This window comes from Theropithecus gelada, chromosome 7b (assembly GCF_003255815.1).
Source record: "Theropithecus gelada isolate Dixy chromosome 7b, Tgel_1.0, whole genome shotgun sequence".
In the NCBI taxonomy this organism is placed as follows: domain Eukaryota; kingdom Metazoa; phylum Chordata; class Mammalia; order Primates; family Cercopithecidae; genus Theropithecus; species Theropithecus gelada.
The window spans coordinates 81,069,630-81,092,872 of NC_037675.1; the positions used below are offsets into that span (position 1 = coordinate 81,069,630).

The 23,243-nt window shown below is 37.6% G+C and overlaps 1 protein-coding gene across 25 annotated transcripts in view; it reads left to right on the forward strand.

Annotated features, from left to right (window-relative positions):
- NRXN3 (neurexin 3) overlaps positions 1-23,243 on the forward strand; it is a 1,630,631-nt gene that overhangs the window by 1,453,678 nt on the left and 153,710 nt on the right. For 10 of the 25 annotated variants that reach the window (XM_025391720.1, XM_025391722.1, XM_025391726.1 and 7 more), the window contains 2 exons: positions 9,449-9,538; positions 14,893-15,171. In XM_025391720.1, the coding sequence (XP_025247505.1) occupies positions 9,449-9,538; positions 14,893-15,171 (369 nt within the window). Of the gene's footprint in view, positions 1-9,448; positions 9,539-14,892; positions 15,201-23,243 lie in introns of all 25 variants that reach the window. The other 15 variants (XM_025391730.1, XM_025391731.1, XM_025391733.1 and 12 more) reach the window with 3 other exon arrangements.

Genomic DNA, 23,243 nt, shown 5'->3' on the forward strand with positions numbered 1-23,243 from the left:
CAAACAAAATAAATAAGAAAATCCAGTCCCCTTCCACCCCTCACACGGTGAGGAAATGGTAATAGAGTTCTTCAAAGAAACTCTAATTTCTGGGTCTTAGATGAATAACATTAGAAGTGCTTAAGGAACTTGAATTCTAAGCCCCTTTAATGTTCGCTCAGAAATAATTAACAGGAGTCAGTCAGAATAGAAAACTAGTTTGGGAAAAGTGTCCTAAATTTTACATTGTATAATAGGATGAACCTCTTAAACTCGGGACTGATATATAAAACTTCTCCAGTGTTTCATATGACCAAAAATTGGTACACATTTAGCTAGATTTAAAAAAAAGAATATGGTGATGACTGAGAACTAACCTGGACTCATTAAAAAACAAATAAACAAACAAACAAAAACTCACGCATGCTAGGGTAACTTTCTCTTGGATAGCAATAGCAAATTGGCAGGTAAGGAGGATACTGTAAATACTGTGCAGAGTTTATCTTCATTTCCCCAAGAAGTATACTGTAATGTACAGAGAACTATGAAGGGATCTTAAAGAGACCTGCCTGTGTTCCATCATTCGAAGCTTTCTGGTTACGCTGTAAAGTTCAAGGTAAACTTAAATAATACAAGTAACATTTATTATCTCAGTTTCTATAGGTCAGAATTTGATAGCAGCTTAGTTGAGTGGTTCTGGCTTAAGATGTCTGATGAGTTGCAGTTGGTATGAACTAGGGCTATAGTCATCTCAGTGTTATCTAGGCCTGGAAGATCTGATTACCTGGAAATCTTTCACTCACATGGATGTTGACTGGAAGCATCAGTTACTCTCTGGCTCAATTCCTTGCCTTAGGTATGTTTCCACAGAACTTTTTAAGTGTCTTCATGACGTGACTCTAGCTCGCTCGAAATGAGTGGTCCGAGAGAGAGCACCTTTTATGACTTACTCTCTAAGTCCACACACTGTTGCTTCTACCGTATTTCACTGTGTATAATCAAGTCACTAAGTCCAGCCCACAATCAAGGTTGGAGAATCAAACCTCACCTCTGACACAGAGGAGTTTCAAAGTATTTTTAGATATTTTATAGCTCCATCATAATCTTTCTATTCAGGGACTAGAATGAATGCACAAAAGATATGCTTATTAAGTTTGCAGATAATACAAAGCTAAGAGAGGTATCTCCTACCAGAAACAAAAATCCTAGAGACAAACTTTTTCTTATCATGTTTGAATGCTATTATGAAACAAAAGGAATACATTTAATGAGATATAAATACCTGTTTGAAGTTCATAAAGTATATTGTATGAATGCAACATGGAACAATTTCTTTGGGAAACCATTCAACTAGAAACTGTCTTGAGTTTTAGTTGGAAACAAGCTTAATATGTGGTCCTGTTATGATGTGGTTGTTTAAGCAACAGTTGCAAATCAGTGTAATAGTCAGGCCTCCTGTGGGTGGTGACTAGAAAAGTAATTGTTACTTTTAGATCTTTCGGGAATAAGAAATTCGTTCTTAGGCATGGGGGTTCAAGGTTGGTCTAAAATGTCTGCAATTTATAAACACTGGCAATTCTATCAGATCTAAAGGGAAGGATTACTATGTCATAAGTTTCTTGAGCATCAGAGATATTAATAATGGCATGACTGTCCTGTTCACGGGATGACAATATTCTTGTGTTCCTGTGTTTGTGCAGTGAAATTGTCCTCACAAACCTCCTCCCTGTCCTCTGAGCTGTGTGGGGACACCACATATGTATGTTTAAATGAACAGAATTTTTTTTTTTTTTTTTGAGACGGAGTCTCGCGCTGTGTCACCCAGGCTGGAGTGCAGTGGCGCGATCTCGGCTCACTGCAAGCTCCGCCTCCCAGGTTCACGCCATTCTCCTGCCTCAGCCTCCTGAGTAGCTGGGACTACAGGCGCCCGCCACCACGCCCGGCTAGTTTTTTGTATTTTTAGTAGAGACGGGGTTTCACCATGTTAGCCAGGATGGTCTCGATCTCCTGACCTCATGATCCACCCGCCTCGGCCTCCCAAAGTGCTGGGATTACAGGCTTGAGCCACCGCGCCCGGCCATGAACAGAATTTTTTTTAAAAAATCAAATATTCTGGCATTCTGGCTTCAAAAATATTAGTTTGATGTTCTCTACTTAGAAATAAAACACCAGACATGAGAGGAGATGGGGATGGGTAGTGGGAGGACGAGGGTAGATAGAAATAAAAGGAAGAACAACATTACAGAGAAGCGGAGATCACACAGAGGGTGGACACGTGGGAAGGCATGGATCACGGGGAAGAGTGAGCCCCAAAATAACACTGTGTGGCTTTTGCAGCAAGGAGGAAATAAGTGATAAGAGGAAAGGCACCTGGGGAAATCTTGAAGGGATCACATGTCAAACGGCTGAAGAGCAAACATTAAAGCTTTATTTTGAAAAGGATATTTGAAAATATTTGATACCAAAAATTCTGTGGGGAAGTAATTCTTGTGGAGTTTGCCTTCTTTTTAGTTTAACTCTTCTGAATCAGGCACTTGTTATAACAAATCATATATTGAGGGATTATTATGTGCCACAGATTTGCAACATGCTTTATATACATTTCCTTTTAATTCTCACAACAATCCCATGTTGCAATTATTATTATGATCCCCTTTTAAATATGAAGAAACCAAAACTTAAAATGCACTAAGACATGGCTAAAACTAAGCATGGTTACCAGAAAGGAACTAGACAAAATTCAGACATTGAAATCAACTACTGTAGCTTCAGTGTATATTTCAGAATAATTATAGAAGGAAAGAAAGTGACAACATTTGAGGAAGGAAAGCAAATTTTATAGTCAGTTTATGTTTTGTTAATTTATAACATGGCATTTTTGAGAGGGGGTCTTAAATAAAGAATTGGTGCCAGGTTGACCTGGCATACTGAAGAAAGTTTCATTTAAAGTTGCTTGAAAATATTCTCTTAAATTATAGGAATGAATAAAGAGGTTGCAATCTCCTGGGCCTAGTTATATTAACCTAACTGGGATTGAAAGTATCCTTGATGCGGAGAAACCCTAGGAGAAATGAGCTTCAGGAAGTGAGTTACAAATGGCCTCAAAGTACAGAGAAAGGATAATGATTGGTAATATATGTTGTAATTATTGCATCAAAGTAAATCATTTTAGTATCATAATACCTCAGCAGAAATGGATCTTTGATCTGTTTAGGGTATGAAAGAGAAGTCTAATATTAACATGTATGCACAAAACATGTATATTCAACCAGCAACAAAGGTCAAGGAATAGGGCATGAACATTTGGACAGTTGGACATAATATACCAGGGTTACATCTCTAGCATGGTTTCATTCCCATTCCATAGTCTATAAGATATTTGGACATGATAGACTAGGCGTGGTGGCTCATGCCTGTTGAGAGGTCGAGGTGAGCGGATCACAAGGTCAGGAGTTCGAAAGCAGCCTGGCCAACATAGTGAAACCCCATTTCTACTAAAAATTAGCTGGGCATGATGGCGCATGCCCATAGTCCCAGTTATTCGGGAGGCTGAGACTGCAGTGAGCCAAGATCACACAACTGCACTCCAGCCTGCCCATCTCAAAGAAAAAACAAAAAGAGATATTTGGACATGATAACTAAATATCTACAGGCTCATCAGTGAGACAACATAGGCAGAGGCTAGAGCTCAATGAAATTATCAAGACTGAAAAAGGTTTTGGAAGGCTCTCAAGGCGAGGATTTACGCTCACTCCCATCCCCATGCTGTTTAAGCCTCCTTACTGGGAGAAAGAACTTTCTTTTCTAAGCCTTAGACAAGTGTTAGGGAAAGATCCTAAGAATTAAAATAAATCAAAGGCTCTCTGAACACCCAACCTCTTTTGGCTCCCCACAAGCTAAGCCCTTGCCTGAGATATTGCATTTAATTTGGATAAAACCATGCAACATAGATAATACCTTTCTTTTAAACAGATGAAGACACCAAGACTCACCTAGACTAAATAAATTGCCCAAGTTCACAAAACTGATAAATGTCTGATTGGACTTGATTCAAAGTTCGTCTGACTCCAATGTTCCTTTCACTCATGTTTGGGCCATCTTTGCTTCAACAGTTCAACTTAGCACAGCCTGGAGTTGGTAAATCCATACTACAACTTTAATTTAGGAAGAAAATGATACTGTCTACCCGTATGTATTTGCCATTATCAGAACATATCGACAAGACATGTAGAGGTGAGCTTTATCAGCCAACTTGGTGTAGGCCAGGTGATTTGCACTTCTTTCCACGGTCTCCCTGGCTTAAGGAACCCCTTTAAAAGCTCCCTTACTTAACAATTCCCTTGTTCTCTGGATCTATTAATTTACTTCCCCCAAGCCGATCAGTTTTCTGTTCCAAGACATTAATTTCTTTACTTTGGCACATTGAAGGATCAAGGCTCGCAACATATAAATAGTTCTTTTTTCTTCTGCCCCATAGGTGTGTAGTGAGGATTAATGAGATGATGCTTATAATTGCATTTTGAGCTCCTTGGTCGAAAGGCACTTTATAAATACAAGATATTAGTTCTTTGCTGAGATCCATCTATCACTTACTACAAGTGGCCAAATATTCTAGATGGCCTTTGGGTGCGCAACACCTCCCTCTCTGACTCTGAGTTGGCCTGGGATAATGCCAGAAATGTGACTCGAGCCAAGCTCAGAGTTTCTGGAGTTCCCTTCCTTCAGTGTCATATACTTTCTCTGAAACTTAGAAAGCGTTCTTTGGGGAAAGACACATGGCAAGAGCCTCTAAACTGCCCTAATACTTGAGGGCAGCAGTACCACTACATTGATTTTCTTTTGCCTCTGCTTTTAATACATAGCATTTATTCTTTGAGTGTTCATTAGACCCACAGTCTGATTTTTTAGTGTCAACAAAGCAATAAAGAAAATATTTTTCCTCCGTTATTTCAGGGCTCAAGACAAAATTCAAAAATACCATTGGCATTCATTTTGCACAGATGAACGTTGTTAGGATATTCCTATTAGCATGTCCATGTGCTTGACAACATCTCAGCTGGTATTAATAGTCTATCTGCAAGAAAGTGCTTTCTGCCAGCCTGGTGCAAATTGGCAGAACCTTTAAGCCACTCTTTCTCAACTTAGCAGCAGTATATCATCATTACCTGTGGCTGGACCAAGAAATCACATTTGTCAATGCCTGAATTGCTCTTTTACTTTCAGTGGTTTTAGAAATCCACTTTGTTTTGGAAATGGGTTTAGCTGAGTATGTTTTAGAAGATACAGAAACATATAAAGTGATAGATAAGAGATTTAAGGGAATATTAAGGATGTTACATTTTCTATGGTCAGTTGCTCTTTGGAAGATGACTTTTGTGGGACCAGATAAAATACAGTCATCTTTTGAATGAAGGATTGATAAGGTAGTGAGATGAGGGAAGGACACCATGGAACTAATGGGCTTCCTTCTGATCATTAGAAAAGAGTTGAGTAATATTAATAAAATAGTTTAAATATGCTATACTCCCTGTTATTCTATACTAAGTCCTATGGTAAATTGAGAAATGGGGAAACTGAGGCCAAATGACTTGCCCAAGGTCACACAGCTAATAAGTGATAAAGTTAGAACTCAAAACCAGATTTGTCTCCAGAGCCCATGGTCTTAACTCCTATGCTGTATTGATTATGGCTTTAAGAGTATTAGTATACCTTCTAATTAAATAGGACCCATGTTTGGACCAATAAAGTGTAAGCACAGTGTTGTAAAAGTTATTTTCTGTGCTACACAAGAGTTCTATTTTTCAGTTTTTCACTTGAAATAATTGTGTTCCTTGGAGACTGTTAACAAATTTTGAGTCTCACCTTAAAGAGGGATTGATGTATATTCAGGCCTACTCAAGGGTCAGTTTGCTTTCCGTGTCTTTCCCTTTTCCTTTTATCCTAAGTGGATTCACCCAAAGTGGAAAATGTGAGGTTGGAGTGTAAAGGTTGGAACTATGAACCAGTTGGGCTTCAATACTTTCACCTCAAAGTATTCTGTTCTTCACAATATTATAATTCCACAGTGCATGTGCTTGTTGCACACGTCTCCAAGAATTGAAATACTTGATATTAGAGCCAGTGGGCCAAATGAAAATGACCAGAAGAGGCCAAATGTATAACATTCTCAATCCCTTATCAAAAATAGATGGGAATAAACACACATATAATTAAGTACAATAAAATGTGACTAATATTTTTTTCTAAAATCCAGTCCCATATATGTGTCGGATCCACAGAAGTAATTTAAGAACGGTTTATTTGAAGATCTCTTTGGGCGATTTATAGATTTCTCAGTGTGCTTAAGAAATGAAGTTATTACATTTTTTCTCTAATTAGTAATGCACGTATGCCTACTTTTAATGATATTATGATGTTTACTACTCATAAGGCCATTCTTTCTTGAGTATAGCCATCACTTTCTGTTGAAGAATTGATTTCACACTTTGTTTAAATGTACATACTTGTTGCTATATGAAATGTATGACTGAATATCATTAAAGATTTAATAAGAACGTATGTGAATTTGGTGAGGTTTTTTCAGCTTTTAGAGTAGCCCCGTGTAAGAATACTTATGTTTAGAAGGTTGTTTGCTCTTCAATCCAACTAGCAAATGGGGCATGGGGCAAATAATTCATTCTCATGCACATGTTTCTAAAATAGTTCTTACTAATGTTTGAGATAAATTAAAATAAAAACCAACAAGAACATGAAAAGAGACTAAGAACAATGTTAATGCGGCAATTTAAACAAATTTGGTTTTCCAAATGACCTTCCATCTTTCACAACTTTTAACAGCATGCAAGATTGCTATCCTTAGTGCCAGATATTATCAATCTGGTGTGGAAAACTTAAAACTTTTTTCTAAATGTCTTTAAAGCTGAGGTGGAGAAGAATGACTTTCTGTCACTTTCAGAAGGGTCTAAGGTTGAATCATGGCCATGCTGTCCTTCCCCATGTCACCTACTGTTTATCTAACTTAGTTATTTCTTTTTCTAGCCTGTATCATGCCCCCAGATTATTTTCTATGGTGCTTTACATTTGAAAGAGAGTAGATGATGAGGGTGGGGATGCTTAGGAGGGCCAAGAGCCCTAAGTATTTGGAGAAAGTAAATTAATACAGCTTCTTAATTAATTTGATGCAATTAAATTCTAGACATTTGGAATTTTAGTTACTTCTGATTTTGCCCTGCATTTTGCTAAGAATATGTAGCTTTATAGTTGCTATTGACTTTACTAATCTATTCCATAGTGAGTAGCATGAAGGTCATTAATATATTTAATGTGTAGCCAACAATGGCAGATACAGAAAACCCAAAGTATAGGATACATTCAAGGCAGATCTGGCCCAAGCCAATTACCTTTTCTCAGTATGGTATTCTGTTGTGTCTAAAACCCTGGGGGATGAATGAAATCCTTTATGGTATCTGCCACCTGTAGGGTAGGATTATGAGTTATAGATATAGGTTTGTTTCAAAAAGGTACACGTTCTTTTTCTATGAAAACATCTAAAAAGTTTACCCAACTTTATTTTTAATGAATAGAACGTTGTACCAAGACCTACCAAGGTAGACCATTATAATGATCTCTAATCAATAGCTATAGTCTTTCACCATGGGCTATTGAAGCACCAAGAAATTAAGTTGCCTTTCTCTTTTTCCTCCTGCTTGCCTGTCCTCTCTCTCCATTGTTTTCTATGAGAAATGATTCCTTGAGGAAAATTTTAAATTATCCACTGCAATTCAAAACTATTAATTGTTTTTATTGCATTTTATTTTTTGATACATTAATGTGTTATACCCTGTACCAACCAGATACGGTCCCAAAACATAGGCTAGAAGCAGATTCATAGTTGCCTGTTTTATAAGTTCTTATTTTTAAAATTCCTGGTAGTAAAGATATATGTCAGCTTCTTAGAATAATTTGTCTATATGAGAAGTGAATGGGGAACCTTGTGAACATCCTCCAGTATTGCTACCCTTTTCCCATCCTACACCCTCACCTTCCCAACACAGAAGGTAGGTACAAGTTTATTCCCAGGTGGAATCTTCCCAGCCAATAATGACTCCTATATGGAGATGGCCCTGCAATTGAAATGCTTTAACATGCCCCTATTCATTTGGTCTGATGCTATATGCAATTCTAATATTCTTTATGGCTTTAAGATTTCTTTGTAAATTGTTTCCAGGCCACCTGGTTTGAGATTTTTCTTTCATTTTTAATATTGGTAATTTGGAATGGAGTTCCCTAAGTTGCAATATAGGCCTGTGAATCAAAGTAATGAATTACAATTCACTAATTTCTGCCAGATCAATGTGAGGTTGGTTGATGAGATAGAACAGTTCCCAAGGCATGGCTTCATCATTTTGTTATTTGAAGCATATTCATTAAGGGTGTATCTCCACAGTACCACTCTCCAAGTCTGTCCTAATTATGGAAACCATTCAGCAGTGGTAATAACAGTTATGAAGGAAGAGGGGGGCATACTAGTAGTTAAAACCATTATGTTTGAGCCTTGAAACTAATTAGATATTTCATGCTTGGAAGAAGTATTCCTAACAGGCTTTATGAATGGATGCTTATGCAGGAAGGTCCTCTCATAGTAAGGTAAGAGAAAGAGAAGGAAGGAGGGAGAGAAGAAGGGAGGGAAGTGGAGGGAGGCTAAAAATATACAAAATCAGTGTCTATTATAAAATATAGGTGCTCAAAAGGCTACAAATGTTATATCCCTATATTTATAATTATGTCTATTTCCAGACTTTTGAGTTTCCTTATTTTTACAAATGTGGAACAAATCTGGAAAGACAGTGATATAAAAGGTTATCTGTACTGATCTACCTCTTTGACATAGGTAATGAGATGCAAGGACACCCTTTATGGAATAAGAAGTCTCCCTTGGCCATCAAGGCTTAAATTGTCCTCTCTGCCTTCCCTCTGTCAGAACATAAAGCTGTTGCAAACACTTGAGAGGAGAAGAAAAGACAAGACATGGCCCTGTGTTTCTGATGGGAATACAGTAGATTAATAGTGGAGCTTGGCTGACTGTGGAGTGAGGGTTCCCTCTCACACGTGAAACTGATCTGACAGCTGAATTACTCATGGGTCAGGGAGATCCTTGTGCCTCAACTGGCCCAATTAAGGTGTGGTTGAGATGAGACAGAGAGAGAGTGAAGATAAAACAGCCAAACCACTGAAGGATTCCCATACCATGCCACTTTTCCAAAACATGATGGAGTACTGCATGGCTAAGACTAACCTGACCTTTAAACCTATCGACCAAGGGCAGAGTGACTTCAACTCCACCTCTACTAAAGATAAATTGATATCTATCTCTAAAAACTTCATAAAACAAACCAAAAAACCTAGGATGTTTTTTAATGACTTATTGACTTTTCAGATTGTTCTTTAAGCTGTTTTTTAAACTTTAAAGGCAACACTGATAATGAACGCTTCCAAATGGTAAAACAGAAAATCCCCTTCAAATATAATCGGCCTGTAGAGGAGTGGCTGCAGGAAAAAGGTAACCGTCATTAAAACTTTCATTTTAAAATCATTTGATCCTAAACCCTCATTTTTAAAGCCTGCAAATAAATGTTCCTTAAATGATAATCGCCTGCTGCATAAATGACTGTTTTAATTTTCATTATAATTTGTGTCAGCTTCCACCTGCCATATGTTGATAAATCATGCTATAATACATTGCCATTAAAATACAGTTAAAGGGACTAACTTCTAGCCTGCTATCAGCATGACAAACACAAACAAGAAATTCCAGGAGCTTCTAAAACAGAAATGTATTATGGCAATTTAACCACTGCATGACATTATTTATTAATTTGTTTTAAATTACCTTTTACACCAAAGCTTTCTAAAGAAGTTTCAAAAGTGCTTTTTAAACTTACACCTTGAAGCTGTTTTGGCTTGAAGCATGGTTAACAAAACAAACAAACAAACAAACAAAAAACCATAGATTGACTCTTGTAACTTAAACTACTTAAAACAAATATTATAAGGGGAGCATTTTTTTTAACATTGTTCTTAAAAGATGAATTTTGCCTTTAAAACCTACAGAGGCAAAATTATTTTCCAAGAGATTAATTGTGTCCTAGTTGCTGACTGAAACTAAAAACAAACACAAACTTATTTTTACACTTTGGTTGTGTGGATACCCTTGTGTATTTGATGTTTTATGCAACAAAAGTGTAAGTAGTTAACATAATGAGTTGGAAAAGAAAAGGTTCATGAAAGGCAAAACAGCAGTCTCTGATTTGCTGGAGACAACAACCACTGTTAATAAAAGAGGGCAGCGGTTATAACTGATGTTAGAATTTTCCTGTGTAGCTTCTAGCTGTTAGGAAATAAACCATTGTCTTTCAATGAAAAAAAAAAGTCTCTAAAAAGATATTTACTCTTTTTTGTTATTGTTGAGCCAATATAAGCTACTCTTGTCTCAACGCCTTAAGGGAGCTCCTAACATTTCTAGAGATTTCATTGACTTATATAGAAGAAGTAACCAGGTATATTACTTAGTATACAACTTAAAGAGCAAAGGACTATTACAGTTTTAAGTTGGAGGAAGACATTCAGACCTTTAAACGTGGAAAATCCTCACGGAGTCTTAACTGTTTGCCCTGTTTTTAATGTATGTGGTCTAATTAAAAATAAGAATAACTCTAAAAAGCAAATAATTTTGTTTAGTAATCATCAGCTCATAAAGTCCCTTTAACATTGAAGACAATGATTGCCTCACTTTAAACAGGAAAAGCAAACTAGATGCATGTCTGAGTCTCATGTGCCTGAGAAACTTTTTTGTTTCTTTCAATTTTATGTTAATAATATTTTATTTTACTCCATTGCCTTTTAAGTCTAAGTTTAATAGCATGCCAGGCATTTTCATTTGTATAAACCATTATAAAGTTATTAGTAGGCTTTTAGTTTTTCTTACAATAGAATTGTTATCCGTTGGCTTTCACATAAAAGGATGCTTTCAAATATACAAGTTGAGGGGTTGGGATGGGGGGAGGGGTGGTTGAGGTGGGACGGGGGAAGATATCCTAGTTTCTTAATTAAATATATGTATGATTATATATGCATATAATATTGAAAAGAATTATTTTCAAACCGTGAGTTTCTCTTCTACATTTTGTTCGCTGAAAAAAAAATGTTTGTTGTAATTTGGGTGAGTAACATCTATTCATTCTATTGTCTTACCTCTTCCTCTGCCTAGCTAACCCTCCCTTCAAAAGGAATAAAATATACCAAAGACTTGTAAAGACAATGAATATAAAGGGTAAAGATAGATGGATGATTAGACAGATGCATTTGGAAGTATTTGGAATGCCTCTTTGGAGTTATTTCTGTCACTGGGGAGGAGAAATGGGTCATACCTTTCCCAAGTCTCTTTTCTGGCTCTGTCTACTATTGACTAACTTCTGACCTTAGACAATCCACTTAACTTCTCTATATCTCAGATTTCCCATCTGAGGACAGGAAAAATAATACTGCCTATTCCCCAACGGTGTTCTGAGGTTTAATTAATTAGTCTTTGTGCAACACTGACTGGAGACATGCAAAGATTTAATTTAAGCAGTATGTGAACTTGGTGTCCAAATGAGGTAATAATTAATGACTTCCAAGAGGATGGGCATCTAAAACAAAAAGTAACCTGCTACAATTCCTGTACTGGTGTTATAACAAAATTTTGTATTAAGAAAGATAAAATAGTTCTCAGATTAGGATATATATACATAAATATGCATATGTGTATGTATATATATGTTTTTATGTACATATAATGGTCAGTTATTATCAGTTATTATAAAAATCTGATCATAAGCCATGAGTGAAAATAATGAGAATAATGAGATCTGGCATTGATTTTGTGAAATCTTGGGCAAATGATAAAAAGAAACTGGTCTGAGTTCTTCACATTCTTCATAGGGAATGAATAGTGATTGTTATTTCTGTTATTCACTAACCCCTGTTTATCTGAGAGATAAATTGATCAGAGGAAGGGATGGCAGGACACTGAGAGTGCTCTACTATTCCTTTACTGATTGCTTGCTTTGCCATTAACCACCTAATCCAAGGCACAGGGGGCTAGGAGAGGGTTTTACTACAGCAGAAAAGCAGATCTAGCCAGAAACAGACCATGAAACAAACAAGCAAACAGAAAAACCAACACTTCCTTTGGCAAGATGAAAAACTGAAACATAGAAAACCCTCTTTACTGTCACACTCCACCAGGGTCTTATTCTCAAGAAGTGATGAGTCAGATCTCTCTCGGAAAGTAGCTGAAGTCAGGAGTAGAGGGGCACTTTAATCTTGCAGCCCAGGAAACCTGCCTTGCCTTGCCTGATGCTTGGGTCAGTCTTGAACAGGCAAAGAGCACTTTGTGGAGTGAATGATGGCAACTGGAATGAAGGAGACTCATCATCTCTAGCCAGTGTAATTTGGCTTTGCATTTCAGTTTTCTCTGACCCTCTTTTTATTTGTAAGCATTGGCATAATAACACCACTGGAGAAATAAGATGAGAAACTATTATAGAGGTTATCTATGTGAAGTATTTTCAAGAATATTAGAATGTGAGATTTTCTACCGGTAATCAAGTATAACTGTTAACTTATCACCAGTGCTGAACTATAAACAAAATAAAGAGATGGATAAATATCATGATTGGCCAGCAGTTGTGTGTACAGAAGGTATCTCTTGGCATTAAGGCTGTCTAATGTAAGACACTGAATTTTTATCCTAGAAATCTTCTACTAGGCAGCTGCTTCTAATTTATTATGTTAAGCTGCTTCAAATGCCTCTGTGGGGTTGAGGGAGAATTTATTTTCCCATTCCATCATTTCATTTCTTTTGTAGTAAGCTCAGGGCTTCCAGAAAACAAACAAACAAAAAGACAACCATTAACAATAAACAGTAAAGAGGTATGAACTCCAGCAGATTACTTAGTGTTATTATGCATTGAACTTTCTGCTGCATCTTGTGTGAAGAGGACAGAGGACAAAATACAGACAATGATGCATATGCACAACACACTAAATGAATTGCTGAGAAAATGATGAAAATCTATGAGATCTGTTTTGATTGCACCCTTGGGATCTGGGTAATTCTGTAATCATTAAGGCCAGGAGATCCCATTTTTGGATTCTGGAGATTTTTATAAAGTATAGATCATTTTCACTGTAACAAAATTCTCTGGCCAATTCACCATACTGCAGTGTTGAAAGCTTCCAGAGGGGTATTATTTAGAAATCATTCTTGATTAATGGGCACTATGAGTCACCCAGTGAGCAGAATTAACTCTTGTCTAAGGAGTATCCTCTGACAGAAGAGCATTCTCTTCTCTGCCACTTCCATTTCTTTCATCGTTATACATTGAGAAGGTATTTCACATTATACACCAGGAATTCAAGGATAGGTCAACATTGTGTAGCCTTGAAGACCATATAATAGTGGTAGATTTTTAAAGCCCAAACATGACATTAAGCCTCTATTCATATTGAAAATTATAAAGCAAAAACTCAGTTGTTAAAAACACTCTCCTTTTTATTAAGTAGCCAGAAATAACAAAATTGTTTCTAGTTATTTCTAGCTAAGGTAATTCGGGTGATTAGATTAAGAATGAGTGGAGCATTGTTTGATCACTAAGTGGAGAAAAATTCAGAAGGCATATATTTAATTCCATTAATACGTCTTTCTTTTTTCCTTTCTTCATATGGAAAAGCAAGATGAATTAATCTGCAGAAATAACAGTAAAGAAGGCCTTAGCATGTTGCTGTTCTGATAAATTGCAATAAGTTTTAAAAAGCCCTTTGAGTTTTCTTGGGGAAAAAAATCTCGTACTTGAGAGAGAGTTTTATAAGTAGAAAGAGTTGGGAGTAATTTTAGTTGGGTTTCATTCTTCTAAACTCTATACTGGTATGATTTTTTTATTTTGATACTTTTCAGAGTGGTATAAATGGTGTCAACGTGGAAACTCGAAATAAAGTGAGCTACTGATACTCTTCAACTCATTAACATACCTCTATGTCATTTTAAGGAGTTTTGTGTGTTGCTTTCTTCATTAATACCCATCCACTTAAAAAAAATTTATTAAATCTGAAGGACAACTTCCCCAGGACTGGAGCATTACCAATATGCTTATATTTCATACTGAGGGAATACTTTAGTTGTGGGTCCATAATCCATCCTCCTAAAAACAAATTAATAAAGATAGGAATTTATCTCTCATGATTTTGTTAAACAGAAAATAGAATATTATGCCCTATGAAGATTTATAGGAAATGTTTGGTGATGAGAAATGATATGTTTGGTGACTAGTAGTTCATTTTTACAAGTATGCAATGAATCCAAGTCTCTTAACTAAAATTTAATTTCAGCTAATTTAATTATCAGACCTAGTTTTTAAATTTAGTTTTCTGAGTCACCTCACTGAGTTTTTTTGGCCATATATAATTCTTATCATTCTCATTATTTTACTTCATAGCTTTAAAAATTAATGCAGTAGGTATCTGTAATTTATTCTGGTCATCACCTGATTTGAGTGTTTCTTTCTGTCATCCACAATTATATACCCAAGAAGACTGTAATACTTCTTATCATTGAACCAAGTTTTCTTCTTCCTCACTATAAAGAAAGAGAGGCTTGATTGTTCAAGTTATCAAAGATTTTCAGCTAGACAGTGGAAGAGATAACCATAATGAAATGTTACTTGCTAATGTCAGTACTGAGGTTTTGTTGTCTATTTTTTCCTCCCCTTCAATTGCTCAAGGAAACCTGTTATGATGCCTGGTCCATTCAGACCAGGTAAGGCAAACAGGGAAAATGTATGAGAATAATAATGTTTCCTCCACCCAACCCACTAGGCCGGCAGTTAACCATCTTCAACACTCAGGCGCAAATAGCCATTGGTGGAAAGGACAAAGGACGCCTCTTCCAAGGCCAACTCTCTGGGCTCTATTATGATGGTTTGAAAGTACTGAACATGGCAGCTGAGAACAACCCCAATATTAAAATCAATGGAAGCGTTCGGCTGGTTGGAGAAGTCCCATCAATTTTGGGAACAACACAGACGACCTCCATGCCACCAGAAATGTCTACTACTGTCATGGAAACCACTACTACAATGGCGACTACCACAACCCGTAAGAATCGCTCTACCGCCAGCATTCAGGTAGGCCTTTTTCCAAGTATTAATTGCGTCTGCATTTTTGTCTTTGAAACATTGTCATCATGGTCATTGTTTTATGTAGCTAAAGAGTTTGAATTACTATGTAAGAGGGATGCCTGCCGATACTCATAGTAATGAGACCCAGGAGAAGAGAAAGGTGAAGTCATTGCTAAAGAAGTCATAAAAATCTGTGGCACTCATGGGTTGTTATTCTTATTGTATTTATCACTGAAATAGTAAAGTTGTTATTCAAAATGAGCAACGGACTACACTTTCAGTATGAAAAACTCTCTCCTTTAATTTTATTACCTTTTCTTTTCAAATAGCAGAAAGGGAAAGGAGGGGAAGGAAAATTTGTTATCATATGAAAGCCTGTATCCTAGTTCAATTTCATTCACATTCTCCAGATGGCTTTGCTGTAACATGAATCATTCATTATTGAGGTCAATGGGTACCATTAAATCAGGGGCAGTTAAAGTTAGAAGTACAACTAATCCTTGTAAAATGCAGTCTTTGTGTTTGTTATCAAGTCCTGATTAATCAAGTGTCAGGTTTGTACCCATTTTGTTTTCTTTATATTTGATCCAGATACTAATTACAGTAGAAAATTTGAAGGTTTGAGTTTGGCTATACCGGAAGTCCTTGTTTTTGTGGCAATTTTTTTTTCCATTTGAAAGTAATTGTATCCAAACTAAGCTTAATACTTTGCTGACTCCCTTGGCATTTGATAAATCTAGTTAGTAGGGGGCAGGAGGTTAACTGAGTTATTAACCTTAAATGCTCTGGCATACCATAAGACATTCCAGTCACTTGTGGGACAATTACTTACCCCTAGCCTAGTTAGTGTTATAGAACATTCAGTAGATTAGCACTTGTCCCATTTGCTTCTTAGTTTTAAGACATTATCCAGGAGCTCAGTTGTGTCTTTAACATCACCCTTACATTGACTCCAATGGACATTGTTAACTTAAAGTCAATAATCAATTATACCACCTATATGTTCCCATTTTTCAGAATTAAATATATGTGAGCTAGGTAATGGTAAGTGTATTATCTGTTGCCTTCCTTTTTCCTTGAGCAGAGACAGCTCTTTACATGTCTCCATAGTAACAATTTGAAGTTGTATATGCTGACAATGTCATAAGGGCAATTTTACGGTTTTCAAAAGGCTTCTAAAAACCTGGTTAGCATAGCACTGTTACAGTCACACATGCTATTACATGCATACCTACACACATGCTCAAGAGAAAAAAAAATAGCTCTTCTCTACTGATATTAAACCAATAACTCCTGACGCCTTGCTCTACTCACTGAAAAGAAGATAAAAGGCAATGTATATTTCTATTATGACTCTCTCTAGCTCAAGAGCAGATCTGTTTATTGTTGGTGAAAGGATGGTTCTGTCTGCACAGGCCTTGGCAGACTTGTTTTGTTTCTGTCAGAACGTATTCTGCTAACTCTGTGGGAAGCAGAGAAGCAAATGGGTTTTTCTTCATAGGAATGGCTGGTCCTGTAGTTCTTTTTAAGTCCAAATTTTCACTGACCTTGAGATGATTTAATGTTACATGGGGATTTGGGAACCAAGCCGTAGTAATTATTGGTTTTTGGCTTTCCCTCCTGTAGCACATACATAAATGGGAATAAACTGGGTGAGTTCCTAAAGTCTTTCCACAAACTAAGAAAGTCAGAGCTTTGGAAGAAAAGTAGGGTACAAGATACAAAATCTTGCTAGTGATTATAACTCTAAACATTATAGAACGTATGGCCATTTTAGAGGAGGTGAACAACTGGGAATGCCTTCTCCAACAGCCTCTCTCTGGCATGTGTTTCTTTAAGTCCAGTCATAATTGAACTACATCTACATGCTTTTCCTTTTACTTCTACCAAGTCTACAAAAATGAGTTATAAACCTGTTGAGACTCTTTGGTTTTAAGGGTAAGTACATCTTCTTGGAGGAAAGCTAATAGCCTACAAGAATTGATTAGACTGGGATGAGGGGTTTAAAAAGCCCTGGATTTTTTGAAAGACTAACTAGAGGAAATAACTTTGTGTCAAGGGATTTGGAAATCTTTTTTGTTCTTGACCACTAGTCATCAGAACTCTGCCCTGTGCTCCATAAAAACTTAATAGCCTCATGTTCAAGCCTAGTCTGGTCTTAAACACATTCTGTTGATCATGCCAAACCTATGTTAGGACTAGGAACCCAACAACTACTGAATTCTATTCAAGGTTTAGGACAATTCCCAGACTCTAGAGACTGCATGTAAGGAAGGTCTTTCCCGGATGCATTAATATGCCTGTGTGACCCCACTACTTTTCTTAGATGAGGAGGATTCATAAAGGTCTGATCTCTGGGAGATACTTCAGAAGTGAGTGGGGAAAAAATGTAGGGAAGACTGGATTTCCTATTCACTTTTTTATCTATATGTGAAATCATACATAGAACATTTTCCAGATGATACCACTGTCTGTCCTCTTTTGCTTTAATAACATTATTAAAGCAAAGTTTTCCTAAAATGAGACTCCTCTAGGAGAAAGAAATTAAACACATGGGTCCACCAGTATAAAAACCTGTCTGTTTGAAAATCTTCTAGTTCTTTCTTAAAGCAAAAGCGAAGAAAACATCCTTTCAGGAGTTCTTTTCTGGTCGACCTGGGTTAGTGTTGATTTCAGATCAAAGGAAAACTGTAAAGTGCTTTCAGTGCTGCTCTTAACTGTGCGTGAATGTGAACAAGTAGTTTTTGAGATGGTATGTCTTTCTAGCGTTATAGCCTCTTAGAAGTAATTGGTGCTTTGATCTTTCTGATTCCATTTTGTTACAGGTAAGAGTGTAGAACTATCTGTGAATAACCTGAATGATGTTAATTTACTCATAGCAATCATGCCCAAGCATCAGGTCTTAATCCTACATTGAGAAGGATATCTCTAGGTACTCTATTGAATTAAAAAAAATTAAGATGTGCATTGAGAAAGCAGGTGTGTGAGTGATAATTCTCAAGTAAAGGCCTGGTACTTCATAAGTGCTCAGTAAATATTTACTGAATACATCTGAAAACAAGACAGGCTTTATTACCTACTTTAGAGTCATTTAACAATAGAAGGTAGCATAGCTTGAGGAAAGCTTTTCCTCCACGGTGATCAGGGTGCTTTGGCCAAATTTGTTGTATTTTTCCAGTGATAAGGCTATAGCATAGTGATTCAGTGCATGTACTTGGAGCTTGATTAGCTGGGCTTAAAACTTTGTTCATCCTCATATTAGCTTACATGACCCCAGACAAGTCATGTAAGTTCTAGTTAACTATTTCTATGAAACAAACTTTCCCATAACTTGGTGATTTAAAACAATTATGTCATTAGATCTCAAAATTCTGTGAGACAGAAATTTGGGCACGGTTCAGCAAGGCAATTCTTCTGCCCCATCTAGAGAGATAATTGTGTTCACTCAGCGGTTGACTTTGCCTGGAGGGTCTGGCTTTATTCACATACCTTGTGCTTTAGTGAGTTAACTGGGAAGAAGGGACTCAGCAGGGCCCTTTTCCTTCTCTATGTGTTCTCTGAGATTCTCCTTGTGGTTTCTCCAGCAGAGTAGATGGGCTCTATTTACAGAGGCTCAGGGCTTCCAGAGAAAGTACTTCCAGGGGCAGGAAGTAGAGGGTGCCAGTTTTATCTAGCCTGGGCTAGGTAACTGGTAGTGTCCCTTGTACAACATGCTATTAGTCTAAACAGTCAAAGAGCTTTCCCAGTTTCAGAGGAGGAGACATAAATATCACTTCTCAATAGGAGAAAGAGTAGCAGTAATTTGCAACCAACCTAAGTCTACCACATTACTAAGGCTACCACATTATAAAGTAGGGAGGGTAGTATACTTCTAGTGGCTATGTTATATGATTGTCATAAGGATAACTGAGTTGATATAAGTAAAATGCTTAAAATAAGTGTACCATTCAGAGTAAAATTGCATGCATTTTAACCATTATTATTATATTCTGTTTCCCACAATTGGTGTATTAAATCAGCATCCTCTCAGGGAAATATCTGCCTCAGAAAATGGGGCTGTGTCTACTGAGAGTAGCGGCTGTAGTTTAGAGTAGGGACTAGGAAGTTTGGGGGAAATAGAGATTTGAAGGTAGATCCAAGTAGAATTTAGGGGCTGAAATTAGTCCTGGCAAATCAAAATTTCTATGAGCTCAGGAACAGGCTTCTCTGACACCTCACTACCCATCTTTAAATTTCTGTTTTATTTTAAACCAACTTAGAGTTCTGTGAGTCTTTAAAAATATGTTCTATCCACATGTCTTTTAGGGTTGTAAAGAAGAGAAATCCAGGTTCCTTACTTTCGTGGAATTTACAATCTAAATAGGGCAAGAGGGTTTGACATGAGCTATCAATACGAAGTAGTGACTCATGAATGCCTCTTTGTGTTGGGGATGGCAAGTGGTCCTTGGGGTGGCTTGACTGGATCTCATGCACTCATTCTACTAGGCCTTGTTGTAAAAAGAGAGCAATTGGACAGGTGGTGAGAGGAACATGTTCGTGGTTGGTCAAATGTCAGTCAGAAGCTAAGTTGTTAAAAGCAGAGATGATAATCTCTGGGAGAGATAGCTAAGTCCAAGTAGAACAGAGAATGATAAGAGGGAATTTGTGAGTAACAAGGGGTCTAGAATCAAAGTATTGGCATGAATCTTTGCCAACTGGGAGAGAACCCAGAGGGGTAAACTGAATTGGGCTCCCTGTGTATCTTACTACCAAGAATGCCCCAATAACTGCACAAACACTTCCTCTACAACTGACTCCAATATTGGTGGGTAATTATGGTGCTGATAGGTCAGCTTCTAAAATAGAAAAGTTCAACTCAGTCTACACTCAAATTCCTTGGTCTTCCTTCAGGATAGAAGGAAAAAGTGAGAAACAAGAGTCTTTTGCCACTAACGTATTCTTTTACCTTAAGCCTCCATCCTGAGTTATCAGCAGAAAAAAAAAATAATAAATAAACAAAGCTCAGTGTGTTCTGTGCAAATCACCATTTGGAATCATTTATAAACTATTAGCAGGATACTGATCATGACATACTTTTTCTGTGCCCGGCATTGGTAAAGTCACCTTGACACTGGCCACTGCTATCTGAAAATTGCCAGAAAATCACAATGCTCAGCCTGGATTGGAACTATCCTTATAAAGAGTCGAAATGAAAGACTTAAGAGGTTTGTGAGATTTCATTCTCATCTCGAGCTTCACAAACTTGGTGGTTGAATGTGAACCACTTTTGAAAATTCCAGAAGGAAGCCACAATTTCTCATGCTTTGCAAAAATACTTATAGGCAAAGTACTTTTAGCTTTTCAGTGTCAGACTGGGGACAGTAAGAAGCATGCTTCAGCCTTGATTACTGATGATTACAAAACAAAGAAAAAACTTTGGATTAAAATGTCGATCCTGCGCAATGTCTGTTCTGGGTAGAGTCTCAGTGTGTTGAAGAGCATGGGCTTTTGCGTCAGAATTTCTGAGTTGGACTCCAGGTTTTTCCAGTTACTTAGCTGTATGTATAAGTCTGTTCTCACACTGCTATAGAAAACTACCTGAGACTAAGTAATTTATAAAGAAAAGAGGTTCGATTGAATCACAGTTCCATATGGCTGGAGAGGCCTCAGGAAACTCACAATCATGGTGGCCGGGGGTCGGGGTGGGGAAGCGGCCCCCATGATCCAATCCCCTCCCACCAGGTCCCTCCCTCTACATGTGCGGATTACAATTCGAGATGAGATTTGGGTAGGGACACAGAGCCAAACCATATTACTGTATATCTCTGGGCAGGTGATTAGCCTCTCTAAGCCTCAGTTTTATTATCTGTAAAAGTGGCCTTACAGTACCTTTCCCGTAGGCTCCTTGTAAATAGTAAGTGCAATCATGTGTGAAAAGCACCCCATAACTTTACACCAAAAATTTTCACATAAGGAAAACCCCTCAGTCTAAGAGACTGTCCCAGAACTCACAGATCTCCCTAGAGCTTAGCCTTCTTATAGGGCTGGATAAGCCCAGGAACAATTTTGTTTATACTCATACAGACTCGCAAGGGCCTGGATCTCTCTTCTAAGGGCCTTAGATTGAATCAGAGGCCCAAGCTCATCAATCAGGAGAGATTGCTACTGCAAGCTCTTTCATATTCTGGAGTGGGAACTGGCTTTCCTGAACAGTTATAACACATAGACTATTCTATTAGGTCGAAGTGTATGAAACCACTATTTTTGTGGATCAAAATGGTTAAATGTTAGCAATATCACATGGTTCTACGATGACACACAGATTTACAGCATGTTGTTATCAATGGCACTTCGAGGCCCAGAGTAGAACCTCAGATTTTCTCCAGGTGTTCGAATAATCAAACTGCCTTGCACTGGGAGACAAGATAGATCTACTTTATCCCCAAATACTGTGCTACAGCAGCATGTAGATCACACTGTATCAAAAGTGGTTATACTTACCCAAAGAATTATCCCCTCTGGGTTCTTCCACCTTTTCCCTGCTACAGCTTGAGAGAAATGAGATAAGGAATCTACACAGTTTTCATCTCTTCACTTTTACCACTAGACAACAGAGCCTCCAGGGGAAGTTTATTTTTAGGATCAGGGTTCGACTAATATTGATTAACAGCCTTACATAATGTGAGGCTCCAGGGTTTGTTCTTTTCCTGCCAAGCCTCATAACTGGAGAAGGCGCTGAAGATTTGTCAGTCTAATTAGACTTTAGCTGCCAGCCAAGAAATATCTTCTGTCTTCTCCTTACCCTTACACAGGTACTTTCTTTTTCCCTCTTAGTGAATAATTTGGGGGGAAAGAAATGGCACTCTAATTTACTTGTTGCCTGGTAAGATTCTCTGGTGACATTTACTCTCTGGAATTGCATAGTTCTAACAACAACAGAAAAAGGAGCTTGATGGGTTTACCTGTCTCTTAAAGACTTAGATGTTGGCAGTACAACTAGACCAGTGAAAAGAGTACAGTGTAGTTTCTTTTCATCCTTCTTTTAATACGTAATTTTGGTGGATAAACCAGGTCTAGTGGATGAAAGGGTCCTGATGGCAGACAGGCTGGAAGTCTGGAAGCTCCCAGGGGAAGTCATAGAGATGCCCTTCCAATTAAGGGGTAATAGTTATAGGATGGAATTTCCACCATAACTACTAATAAAGTGCTGGCTATTATTTCTAGGCATCTGAACATCTAGGAAGGAAGTGGGGTCAGCTCTTGGCTACCCACAGGTGGAGGTCTCTGAGTGTTTTTAAACCTCAGGGTGGTTTTTCTAATTACCTAACAGACTCTTTAGCCAAAATCTACAGCCAAAATCCTTGCTGTGTGGCATATGGTTCTCCTCCTTCCTATTGCTCTGACCATATTTTCCACCACGTTGCTCCAATCACACAGGTCTTCCTGATCCTTCTTGAACACAGAGCCAGAAGAAGGGTGAAACCGGTGAGGCGGGATTATGCAATTGCAAGCTTAGATTTTCATCTTAAAATTGATATGTGACATTTTGCTTTTGCATATTTTTTCCTGCATTAACATTGATTTTAAAATATTTCAGTAAAATGATTGATTGATCTTGAAAACAAAGTTTTAGCAAACCCTCCTTAAATTTTACACTCATTCAATCTTCCCAGCCCTGCCTGAATGTGCCAAGCCTGCCTGTGCCTTTTCACCTGCCATTTCCTCTGCCTGCAACAGCTCTTCCCTGCTATTCACAGTACTCACTCCCTCACTTCACCCAGGTTTCCGCTTATATTGCACCTTCCAGAAAGGACCTCCTTGACCATCTGTAAAATACAACACTCTATCGCCTTTTCCTGTTTTGTTACTTCTCATACCACTTATCACTGACTGACATTTTAGCTCATATTTATTTGTTTATTGTCCCTATTTAGTAGATTGTGAGTTCTAGGCTGGCAAGGTCTTTGTTTTAGGCACCATAATAACACAGTGCCTAGAATAGTAGTGAGCACAGAGTAACACTCAGTCAATGTTGGTTGAAAGGTAGAAATAGTCAACCATCCACCAGTA